General features: G+C 42.7%; 1 protein-coding gene across 2 annotated transcripts in view; it reads right to left on the bottom strand.

Moving 5' to 3' along the window:
* Positions 1-1371: 1371 nt before the first annotated feature.
* The window catches only part of SNED1 (sushi, nidogen and EGF like domains 1), a 74706-nt gene continuing 63301 nt past the window's right edge, over positions 1372-12776 (bottom strand). The window contains exons 25-33 of one of the 2 annotated variants that reach the window (XM_056850085.1): positions 11692-11970; positions 10773-10917; positions 10562-10644; positions 10358-10471; positions 7186-7302; positions 4800-4887; positions 3113-3193; positions 2549-2582; positions 1372-1427 (exon numbers count right to left, since the gene is read on the bottom strand). In XM_056850085.1, coding sequence (XP_056706063.1) covers positions 2561-2582; positions 3113-3193; positions 4800-4887; positions 7186-7302; positions 10358-10471; positions 10562-10644; positions 10773-10917; positions 11692-11970 — 929 coding nt within the window. In that variant the 3' untranslated portion in view covers positions 1372-1427; positions 2549-2560. Of the gene's footprint in view, positions 1428-2521; positions 2583-3112; positions 3194-4799; positions 4888-7185; positions 7303-10357; positions 10472-10561; positions 10645-10772; positions 10918-11691; positions 11971-12776 lie in introns of both variants that reach the window. The other variant, XM_056850083.1, reaches the window with a different exon arrangement.

The following is a 12776-nucleotide window of genomic DNA, read 5'->3' as shown; positions in this document are numbered from 1 at the left end:
CCAAGCATTTTGATGGCCTTTAATAGTAGGAATTTAAGAGCCCTGTGGCGCAGAGTGGTAAGCTGCAGTACTGCAGTCCAAGCTCTGCTCACGACCTGAGTTCGATCCCAACGGAAGTTGGTATCAGGTAGTCAGCTCAAGGTTAACTCAGCCTTCTGAGGTCAGTAAAATGAGTACCCAGCTTGCTGGGGGTAAAGGGAAGATGACTGGGGAAGGCACTGGCAAACCACCCCGTAAACAAAGTCTGCCTAGTAAATGCCAGGATGTGACGTCACCCCATGGGTCAGGAATGACCCGGTGCTTGCACAGGGGACCTTTATCTTTTTAATAGTAGGAATTATAGGATTACTTTATTTTGTGCTGCTATTCCTGCTGAGACTAGCATTTCACTTGCAGCATGATCTTCTTTACTGAAGAAACTATATTTACAACTCTTAGGCTGCCAGGATTTAGAGTTCCAGGGAAAAGGACTCTGCTTACAAAAATTAATACATCTTATTGGGCTGCTGCTTCTTTTTTTAAAAAAACCAAATGACCTGTTAAAAGATGCTTTCTAATGCTGTGTATTGAATAATAGTTTAAAACTAACTATCTGGTTTTTATTAATTTATAAAATATACAATATATGTGAATTAACACAATCTTATATTTAATTAGTCATACAAACTCCCAAAAGCTTAAAAAAAAAAAACTCGCCCCCTTGCATGGCTGACTATGCTTATGTATTGCAGCAAACATAAAACACTTGCTCCAAGTAAGCAGGGGAAATACTGAACGAAGTAAATATGTTGCTGTAAAATTACCTTTTCTCAGGTGGCATCACAAATCTATTATTTGAAATGCCAATAGTTTGGCTGAAACAGGCACTGGAGGGAACTGTTCCCAATTTTTAAAAACCCAGTTCTTAATGATAGTGAAAAATAACACTGTGAACCCTGCTTGTGGGGGGGGGGCACACAGGGAGGGGAGCCCTAGATAGTTTTTAAAGCCATTTTGTCTGTAAATGTTTCACACTTGTAGTATGCTTTGAACATCATTTTATGGCATTAAGATTCTCGTTTGGTTCGGAGCTCAGAACTTCACATAGTTCACAACTAGTTTCTCTCCTAAGACTGCCTCTTGTAATCAGTTATATCCACCACCAGTGAATGATTGAGAGGCTCAGCACTACCTTTGCTTCAAGCGGCCCATAAAAGTAATGAGAGACTTTTCTAACATGTCACTCATCTGTAGAAGAATTCAGATGCTATGAAGAAAAGGCATCTGAAATGGCAAGAACGTTTTTATAATCCTGCCAGAGACAGGGGATATGGCTATTAGTTTAACACCTCCTGAATCGGACAAAGGAGGAAAGGGCCATAGCTCTGGCAGGAGAAGTCTCCCCTTTTTTGGCATCCAGTGAGCAGAAATACTGATGGTTTTGGATCCTGTAAAAGGAAAAAAAGGCAAGATGTAACACTGAGTTGTACACAAACACATCACAAATACATTGACAAGTTCATTACTATTCATTTTGATTAAAGGAGTCAGCAAGTAGTTTTATTCTGCATTTGCCTATGTAGTTTAAGTTGTAATAAAAGGTAAAGGTAGTCCCCCTGTGCAAGCACTGGGTCATTCCTGACCCATGGGGTAACGTCACATCCTGACGTTTACTAGGCAGACTATGTTTACGGGGTGGTTTGCCAGTGCCTTCCCCAGTCATCTACCCCCAGCAAGCTGGGTACTCATTTTACCAACCTTGGAAGGATGAAAGGCTGAGTCAACCTTGAGCCGGCTACTCGTGAGCAGAGCTTTTGTCTGCAGCTTACCACTCTGCGCCACGGCTGTATAAAAAGGGATGTTGATACTGAACAACCTCAGCTGAGCAGATTCCTGCAGACCAATTCTGCTAGTGTAGCTTGGGTGAGGGGTGGGGGTCTTATCAGTAGAAGAGGAGGAGGTGGAGGGCAGGGAAACTGTCTGTTAATGATCAAAACAAAGGGAAAGTGTTTTCCAGAAGCAGTGTCAAAATACCCTAAGGGCTACATATGGATTTCCCTGTTCTTCCTTTAAAAAAATGGGTACTGAATCAATCAGAGAGAAGACATTTGTAATGTTAGAACAGTCGACTGTGTGTAAAAAAAACTAGTGAATATGTCTAGAATTTTGTCTAAGAATGCTCTTGTAGTCTTCCTGTCTGACTCTTCTGATATTAGAAATGCAAAATATCTGTCTACAGTCTGGTTTTCTGTTCTGCTAATCCAATTTATGTACTTTTATCATATAGCTAAGCAATGTTGCTACCGCAATTTTAAAATGTCCTCATACAGGGAATACAGTCTCTTGCACTCATAGAATCAGAGTTGGAAGGGACCACCAGGGTCATCTAGTCCAACCCCCTACACAATGCAGAAAATTCACAACTACCTCCCCGCACAACCCCAGTGACCACCACCATCCAAGATACCCCCCCTACAGGCAGCTTCTTCACAGCAAGAACTTTATTAAGTATACTGGTTAGTATGGTCCCAATCCCACTTACCTCTCTGCAGAGAGAGAATATACTTACTATATGGTTTCTTCAGTGTCTGTTACTTTGTTTTCTGAAATAATGAGAATATATGAAACTTTCTAGCATTCTTTTGTTTGGCATATCACTGAAAAAATCGTTAATTCCAAGAAACCTCATCGTTCTGAATACTATTAAACTCTCCCAATGTCTTGCAGAACTCAAAAGGAGCAGCACGGAGCCAGTGTAGTGTAGTGGTTAGAGTGTCAGACTAGGATGCTCGAGACCCAGGTTCAAATTCCCACTTTGCCATGGAAGCTTGCTGGGTGACCTTGGGCCAGTCAAACATGCCTACCCCACAGCCTTGTTGTGAGGATAACATGGAGGAGGGAAGAAAGCCTGAGGTGTATAAATGAAGTAAATAATAATAAATAATCTTTACACGGTGAAAAGTTTAAGTTCCCAAGCTGCTTAAACTCTCCAAGAGTTAAACTCGATCTTGGAAGGGTTGTCCTGAACTGTCGTTACTGTGAGAAATCATAAGCTGGGCACTAAATTCCTTTGGCTTTCTCTCATGGCTGTGTTTTGGCATAAAGCCACTGAAGCTTCTTTACATCTTCGTACCTGCTGACAGCTTTGTTTGGAGTACTCTCACAGCTCTCCTTGTAGCAGACATCCTGGTGGACTTTGTAGACCCGTTTGTATCTGTCGCGACAGCAAACAGCATGTCAGAGAATGCAGGCATTGCAAAGGGCTCTGAAGACACATGCAAACCAATAACGTCGGAATCCAATAACGTCGGTTCCAAAATATAGGGCTGGGAGCAGCCAAAAAGGCAATTTGACTAAGGGTAACTTAGGGCGAAAACGCATGGTCACTTTAGCCTCCTTTATTCCCTGTTTCAGCCAGGATCAAACGCATGGGTTTTCACCGAATGTGCGTTTGATCCTGGCTGAATCCTGGCTGAAACGGAATAAAGGAGGCTAAAGCGACCATGCATTTTGCCCTTTAGACACACCCATCTCTACCCAAGATTGGGAGGAGGGGGCAGGGCTACATAGTAGTTTGGTCTATATTTTAAGAGGATGTGAGAGACACACAAAAGGAAATGTTTCAACCAGGCACCCTTGTGTGGCACACAATGGGCCTTTTATGTGAAGTGACTGAGAGAAACCATCCTAAAATCATATCAAACTTCATTAGGATACAGTTCCAAGTGAATTAGTATTAGTTTCACACCTGTATTTATGATGGGGGGGATATGATGTGAGGCACTGTGATGGGGGCGGTCTGATTTGGAATAGTCCTCCTGAAACTGTCATTTTTGTACATGCCAGGATATACAAGGTAGAGTATCCCTTATCCGAACATCCCATATCCGGACTGATCCGAAAACCGGACCCTTTGAGGTGGCGTGCAGGCAGATCCATGCTGCCTGCTTTCAATGTTTCCTCTCACCTAAAAAAATAAAATACAGTGTACACTGCATCGTAGGTGGAGACTGAAAGCCTGCCATTGTTAGTTTGTTTGCTGTTGCTCTTGTTTAACAGCTGATACGGGTATTCTGGTAAGATAGTTACACCTTTGCTTTCTCTGATGGTTCAATGTACCCAGAATTATAAAAATATTGTTTAAAATTACATTCAGGCTATGTGTATAAAGTGTATAAAAACATAAATGAATCTGGGTCCTATCTCCAAGATATCTCATTATGTATATGCAAAAATTCCGAAATATTCCAATATACAGAAAAATCCGAAATACGGATCACTTCTGGTTCCAAGCAGTCTGGATAAGGGATACTCAATCTGTATTTCTTCCCAGGTTAATGCAGGTTTCAAACGTGCATGTTATGAGGTAAAACAAACGATAATTTTGTTGCACCACATAGCCTCAATGTCCAAAAGTTGCCACTTGAGGTTCATGTTTCTTATTTACATACATGATCAATTTGTTTCAATGTTTGGAAAATAGATGCAGAGATGCACAGGCTGAACACATGAAGGTGCTTGTTTCTGAATCAGACAATTGGTCTACCAAGGTTCAGCATCCTGTACTCTCACTGGCAGCCGTCATCCAGGCAGAGGTCTTTCACATACCTACCAGCTGATCCTTTAAACTGGGGATGCTGGGGATTGAAGGGACCTTCTGCATACCAAGCAGATGCTCTATACTAATCGGCCACATCCCCTCCCATTCTTAGACTAGGTTCTTAGGCTATTGATGGGAACAATCAAGCAGAGCTGTATCTTGCTCTTGAATTCTATAGATGGAAGAAAGATAAGAGTAATCATAGTAAGATGGTACTTACAAATAATGGCAGACACCTCCTTCCCAGACTGGAATGGACTTGGTTTCTGAATACAGCCGAGTACAAGAGTGAGGCACCTTCTTGCAGGCTGAACAGAGAAATTGGGAAAGTAGGGACAAGATATGTTTTAGTGTCAAAAGCTGTAGTTAATGCTGATAGGCCTTTTGACTTCATTTTGTTTTTATTAATAGTCTTGTTATCTAAACACAAAGGATACACCGGACACAATGAATTTAAAATGGGTGAGCGGGGGAGAAGTTGAGGCATCTTGAACCTACAACCTAGAAGGCAAGAGTACATTCAGCCCAAATGGGGGTGGTTGTACTGGATCGTTGCAGTGAATAGATATGCTATTCCTTCTCCGGCAGTAAAACGTCATGCCTCAATTCACTGTTACAAAACCAATGCTTAGGTATTTTGATAGGTAGGGACCTAATGGGCAATGACTATGAGACACGCTAGTGCAGCCAACTTTTCACAGTCATCAGCTGAACTTCAGGTGCCTTGGACTACTGTCACTAGTAAAAAAAACACACCCTTAAGTGCAATGTGTTATGTCTGCTTTTTCCATTATGTACAGTAACAGCAGCTGAATTAATTCACTATCCGAGCACATGCAACAGGGACAGCTTCAGACTTTATTTTCCTGTTGTGCCTCTGCCCACTGGCACACAGCAGAGAAAGCAAATCTTATAATTGCTTTCCCCCCGTCATGCAGGTGTCCGATTAGTTCTCACAGTCACTCTTTTTGCAGAACCATGCGGCTATTCCACTTGATAAGTTCTGCAGTAGTTCAAGTCATTGTTTATCTCCATGGTATTGTAACTGAAAACCAGTGGCTGAGAGGCTGCATCATTAAAGGCAGCTTTTGTACAGATCCGAGATTTACGCCACAGCTGTTTGCTATAAAGCAGGACTAGCCTGGAGGTGCACTGTAGCCAAAGCAGCTGCACTGCAAATCTCCATGTTTTTTTCCCCATTACCTTGTGCCTTGTTATCACTGCATCGTGCACCCCCACCTTTAACGGTAACACTTGCTTTACAATTCCTATGTGCTCTGCTAGTTACTCTTAGGGCAGAACTACACTTTACAGGCATCTAGACCAGGGAGCGAGGCTTTCAAAGATAGGACATTTTGGAGGACATTGATTCATAGGGTCTCCATGAGTCAGAAGCGGCACTTAACACACACAGAGCAGGCGTGTACTTACTGGGAAATTTCCCTGTGGGCCACTCCACTCCCTGTCATCACAGCCATGGCCTCAGCTTGTTCCAGGGCTGTTGTGATGTCCCTACCTGTCTCTGATCTACATGCAATAAGGGTATTTGGAGCGCAGAAGCAGCAGTTCTGTATGTGCTGAACCCTCGCTGCCACTTCTTCCCAAATCTCTCTTTCTAAATGGCTGGTCCTTGTAATGGGGTTCCAAATATGTGTTGGGAGTGGGGTATGTGAGGGAATAATTCACTGCAGAAAAGTGGTAGGCCGGGAAAGAGTTTGACACCTCTTTCTCCCCTTTTTTGTCTGTTTCAAGTCCCCTTCCCAGCCTCTTTTATTACATGTGTTTTTATGGAATGTGTAGTTGGTGCACAGGGAACTCACTGCTCACATGGGTAGTTTCCTTGCACAAGCCACATAACACTGAAGACCACATAGTCCCTTCTCTATTAGTAGGTAATAGCAATATTCCTGTTCATAGAAGGGAAGGGAGCAATCTTGGTATGACTCTGCTCTTTCAGCATTATAATGCTTAGACAACCAGATCACTCACATCAGCCTTTCTATACAGCAGTGAGCTGCAGTAATAGTTATGTTGGTTCTAATAACCTGAAACATCTCTGTGACAAATGTAACCTGTGGCCAAAAAGAGTCTTTCTTAGGGACAGGGAGAACTCAGCCTGTATAATTTCTGTGTGCCATCTAGAGCAAAGCTTCTTAAGCTGTGGGTCGCGACCTCATATGGGGTTGTGTAACTGAATGTGGGGGTCGCGAAAAATTTGGCAACAGTAAAAGGTTTCTGTATACCTATTTTATATACCTATAAACCCGGGGTATATAAAATATTTTCAAGCGAAAAGGGGTCGCAAGTGGAAAAAGTTTAAGAAGCCCTGATCTGGAGTATATTCACATCTAGCTCAGTTGGGGGCAGAGACCTGGACTCCCTAACTTAAATTGTGGAGGGCAATTGCATCAGTCTCTGCAATTTCCATCATGTACTGCTGGAGCAGCTGCTGAATTCTATTGTCAGACCTTCAACTTTTAAAGATGTTCGGACCTAGTCTGTTCTCTGTTTGGGTTGTAGTGTGGTTTCTCTCAAACTGTTTGCTCTAGTACTGCAAAGATGGGGCACCTGGGAGGATTCCGCTAAGTACAAACTCCTTAACTTACCTAATTCACAGTGTCTGCCTTTGTATCCAGGATTACAATCACAGTGGTAGGACCCTGAGCCGGTGACACAGGTCCCCCCGTTCTTGCAGAAGTTTATGGAACAGTTCTGCTTGTCACCTGTAGATGCAAAGGATGGGGATGAGATATTCTGGGCCTTACACAACACGCCCCCAACACAACAAGACAGTTCCTCTGTTCCTCTAGGGAGGAGTGGAGGGCAACATTTGGACTTTAAAGTAGGTGCATCACGCTCATGCTAAGGTCAGTCCTTTTTCACCACTGTAACCAGTGTTTAGGTCTGTGTGCAGGAGCTGAGCCTGTGAGATCTGAAAATAGGAAATCGGCTGTTAACAGCTCATTGCCATGTCAAATATGGGTGAGATGAGGCTTGTCAGTTGGTAATCATGTATTACGGCACCAATGCATCCTGCAAGTGATTGTGCTGTGATCATTAATTCACTCTGCGCAACTGTATACAGAGCTAATCAATACAGATTTGCCTATCTGGTAGACAGGTGGGGGCAGACAATAATATTTAATTGCTGAAAGTGGTTTCTCTCACTGCCGCCTATAGTCAAATACCAAAATCTGTTTGCCAGAGACAAAAAAGATTCAGAACAACTACAACTATATCTTTAAACAACTTAAAACAACTATGTTGGATGCCAGTTTGTATCTGAGTCCAATTCAAGGTGTGGGTTATGACATTTAAAGCCCTTTACAGCCCAGAACACACCCACATAAAGGACCATCTCCTTCCAGATGTCCTGGTGTTCCAATTAGGATCTTCAGACTGCCGCCTACTTGCTGTTCCTTGACTTAGGCAGGACTGCCTGGCAGCAACCAGAGCCTGTTTCCCACGGTAGCTCCCACTTTGTGGAACAGACTTCAGAAGAAGGTGAGGGGAGCACCGTCAGAAATCTTCAGGAGGGACTGCAAGCCAGTTTTATTTTCCAGCCCTTTTAATGGGGTATAAACTACAGTAATGCTAGGAAAAGTTGAAGGCAGCAGGAAAAGAGGAAGTTCCAATATGAGATGGATTGACTCTATAAAGTTTGTAAGACCTGAGGAAGGCTGTTAACGATAGGTCATTTTGGAGGACATTGGTTCATAGGGTCGCCATGAGTCGGAAGCGACTTGGCGGCTCTTAACACTACAAACTAAAAGCATCTTTTGGGCAGGGTTATTAGAGGTTTTATAAAATTGTTTTAAATTGTAATGTTTTAACTGACCTGTAAGCAAACCTGAGCTATAAGGAAAGGCAGGATATAAACATTTTAATTAATATGTAAATGAAAATGGAATAAGCGTACATGCCATAAGCAGCAAATCCTTTTTTAAATTGCCTTAACACCTGAAAACGTATTGTTATGAAGACAGGTTGCATCTTGTGCCAAATACATTGGCTGACAGAATGTCTCTGTGCCCAGTGGCCCATGGTACCTGGCGGGCCACCTCAGCCTGTCCATACTGGCTCACACTCTGAGGTCAGCTGAGGACACCTTATTGTAGGAACCCCCATCAGAAAAATCTCAGTGGGAACCTGCATAAGGCTTTTTCAGCAGCTGCCCCACTCACTCACTCACTCTCGTACTGCACACATTTCTTTCTCTTGAGGTGTTCCAGCATCCACTGAAAATGTTTTATTCAGGAAAGCTTTTTAAAATTTAAATCTGTCCCTCATGTTAATAAAATTTTAATGACTACTATCTATTTTAATGGTTTTGTAAAGATTTTATCGTTGTAAGCCTACTTGAGAATTTTTAAAATACAAGGTAAACCGGTCCTTCTCTCCCTACACTCCCACAAACAGAGGAGTCCTGTCAATTTCTTAGGTTTGTAACTCTGGGCTACCGACCCCATCAACATCAACACCAGTGATCAGTTCTTGAGAGTTAAGTCGCCATTATCTGAAGACGGGTCAGACAGTTCTGGGACTAGCCTAGCTTCTCAAATCTGGGGAGAGAATCTCAAGGTACTTTGCTTCCTTTCCCTTCCTGAGCCAGCCATATACAGAACAGCTTGCCTTTCTACTGGCTTAAAGTCCTACATTTAAGGGTTTCAGTACTGCAAACTAGTGCAGAGTCCTAAGGACAACTGGGGAAGCCGATTCCATAAAATCATCAGGAGTATGGAGCAAGGCGGAGACTGGAAAACTGAGGTGAATGGATAAGAAAGGGATAAAACATCAGTCAAACTAGAGACAGATGAGTGAAATCCATCTTTCATTAATCTATGAAAACTACAACTTCCAGTAACTATCTAATAACTGCTGATTGGTGATACCCTAGCAAAAAATGCTGGACTAGGTGGACTGATCTCATCCTAATTCCAGATGGGCATTCATGTTAATCTGTAGAAGCAAATAGAACAACAGTCCAATGGCAATGTAAAGACTAATAACGTTTATTCCAGCATACGCTTTCATGAGTTGAAGGTCTCTGAAGTAGACACAACAGATGAAGTCAGCTCTGTCTCATAAAAGCTATGCTGGAATAAGTTTCATTAGTCTTTCAGATGCTACTGGACTCCTTTTTTAAAATTCTGATCTTCGACAGCTTGATAGTATGCCAATGAAGGTATTGAAATTGAAAAATTCTGCATCTTAACCTATGTTGTTTGTGGGTTTCATAATTCAATGCATGTGTGAGAAAGAATAACTGATGAAAAGATGAAAGAGTTATATATATAGCTATAGCTGATTCGGTTACCTTTCAGATTTCTAGTGAAAGCTATTTTTATCTCCCTGGCATAAAGCTCTGCAAGAGTCTAAATTCTAACCACTGTCATAACATCCAGCAAGGCAAGTTCTTAAGCAAAACTACACACTTAGAAACACCTAATAATTATTTAGTTATGCTGTAATTTCTAAGCAAACTGGAGGGTGCACTTTTGCTTTGTAAATGTGACTTGTCAATGGACCTCAGGGATTCTAGTTTGTTTTCTAAAGTAGGCTATGCAAGACTGAACTCAGCTATGCTTTATATACCACTTGGTATATATGAGATGCAAATAAAGGTATGTGACAAAAGTAGTTCCTGATTAAGTTCTACCCTACTTGTAATGCTGCGGGAGCTCCCTCACCCTTTGCAGCCGGGCCCCCATAATGTGACTGTTGATGTGGTTTTGAAAACTAAAGACAGGGTCTGGTATTGCACCGCTTCAGACTTACTTTCTTTTTTGCTGCTCTCGGTCTCTGATAGCTGCAGTGCCAGGCTGGCTTGATTGGTGGATTCTTCCACATTTTCTTCCACATTTTCTTCCACTTTCTTTGGAGCATCAGGTTCTAGAAGAATAATTCAGCAATACTTTTAAGTACAAGGACTTGTGAAATACTTGTGCAATAAAGGAAGAAGAGAAGATGGAGGGTACCTACGTGTTCTCACAGTGACAGGTCTACTCGGTGAGCTGCCGAATTTAGTGGTGATCCGTCCTCTGCCATCCACCAGCTCTGTAAACCTTCATGCACAAAAAAAGACTAGAACTTAACTACTCACAAAACACCGTCCATGGAATTGATGCATCTTATGAACCAACCCATGTTTATTTTGCTTGATAACTGAGCTCCCGATGACCCAATTCTTTACCTAGGTGCTTGTGAAGGTTCTTCTGGGGTGTTGTGATCTGCAAGTAGGCGCAGATCTGGCAAGTGTGCTGGGGGGACTCGATTTCTAAGCACTCGAGGATGTCCTGTCTGGCTCCAGCGCCTTTCTGAAGTTCCATCCTTCTGCACTGTAGACCAGAATGATAAATTGAGCCATATGGAAATAAGTCATCCAGAAGGAAAAAAATTATCAAGAAATCATGTAAGAAGCAGAAGTCTGGCCCTTGCATGAAGAGCTTGAAAAGGTGCAGAAAAGAGCAAACAAAATGATCAGGGAATGAGAGCAACTGCCCTATGAGGAGTGGTTAAAACACTTAGGGCTGTTTAGCTTGGAAAGAAGGCGGCTGAGGGGAGACATGATAGAGGTCTATAAAATTATGCATGGTATGGAGAGATTGGACAGGGAGAAGCTTTTCTCCCTCATATTACTAGAATGTGGGGTCATCTGCTGAATCTGGAGGGTGAGAGATTCAAAACAGATAAAAGTATTTCTTCACACAATGCATAGTTTAATTGTGGAACTCCCTGCCCCAGGGGGTAGTGATGGCTGCCAACTTGGACGGCTTTGAGAGGGGATGGGCTATCCATGGCTACCAGTCAAAATGGATACTAGTCATGATGCTATTCTCTCCAGGATCAGAGGAGCATGCCTATTATCTTAGGTGCTGTGGAACACAGGCAAGATGGTGCTGCTGCAGTTGTCTTGTTTGTGGGCTTCCTAGAGGCACCTGGTTGGCCACTGTGTGAACAAACTGCTGGACTTGTTGGACCTTGGTCTGATCCAGCATGTTTCTTATGTTCTTAATCCAAGGCAAGTGCCCTTCTCCACACTCTCTCAAGCTGCAAAGGAAACAGAGGGCTTGCAAGTAGCGATAAACATGGAGAACGGAGTCTGCACTTACAGGCTGTAATGTAGAGATGGGCAGGTTCACTAGTCACTTGACCTTGATCTGTGTTCTGAACAGCCGTCACAGATAAACGATATCTTTGCCCTGGTTTCAGGTCACGCACGGTATAGGAGGTCAGCTTTCCATTGGGCACATAGCGACTCTTCACGCTCTGACTGGTGGTTTCATTGATGATATATCCTTCCCCTGAGCCAACCAGAGGCTGTTCCCAGGTCATATGGACAGAGGTGGCCGTGATTCTAGATGCAGTCAGGTTCCTTGGAGGAAGAGGTCCTGTTCAAGGAGAAGGAGGAAATTCAGCGTGGAATTCATCTTAGGGCAAAACTACTGTCATTTTTGCTATGCAAACAGTAGATAATAAGCCTGCTGGGAAATTCCATTATTTGAAAATGGTGTTTCTTTGGTCAGTTTTTAACTACTTCAAGCAAGGAGTTTAAAGGAGGAACAATGAAGGGAGAGTTTGAGCCTGACAGCCGCTCCTGTTCTCACTCTGGGTAGAATTCTTGAGGTCCAGTAATGTCTGGACAGGTCAGATCTGATAGTGGTTTTAAATCAGCTCAGCCTGATCTGATGATGTGATAAAAAGTAAGGTTGCCAGGCTAGGCACTCGGGGAAGTATTTCATCCCCACTCAGGGCAGGACCTGCCTTTCCTGTGGAATCCAAAGCTAGTCTGCATGGCTATCGTGGACTGTAGTCTTTGTTAGTCTGAGATTCATAAACATCAGCACAACTTTAACAGAAAAGAAGAGAGTTTAAGAATGAATAAGGCTTGGCTTCCTGTCCTGAAAAACTCCAGACTAACAAAGACTACAGTCCACAATAGCCATGCAGATTAGCTTTGGATTCCACATGTTAACAGATCAGGATACAACGGTTCCACATTAACATACAACACCCTCATTAGCACATTATCTTGATACTTACAGGACAATGATTAGCACATTACCTTTGATACTTTTGCAGGACAATGACTCAGCTCAAACCTAACCCCCTCTCTGACTATATATATTACTCTTCCAACACACTTGACACTGAGAGACACTGTCCTTCAGTGTTACTCCTCTGAAGATGCCTGCCA

The sequence above is a fragment of the Euleptes europaea genome, chromosome 5 (genome assembly GCF_029931775.1).
Source record: "Euleptes europaea isolate rEulEur1 chromosome 5, rEulEur1.hap1, whole genome shotgun sequence".
Classification (NCBI taxonomy): Eukaryota; Metazoa; Chordata; class Lepidosauria; order Squamata; family Sphaerodactylidae; genus Euleptes; species Euleptes europaea.
Note: the sequence above shows the minus strand (reverse complement) of the source record. Positions and strands in the feature narration are given on the sequence as shown.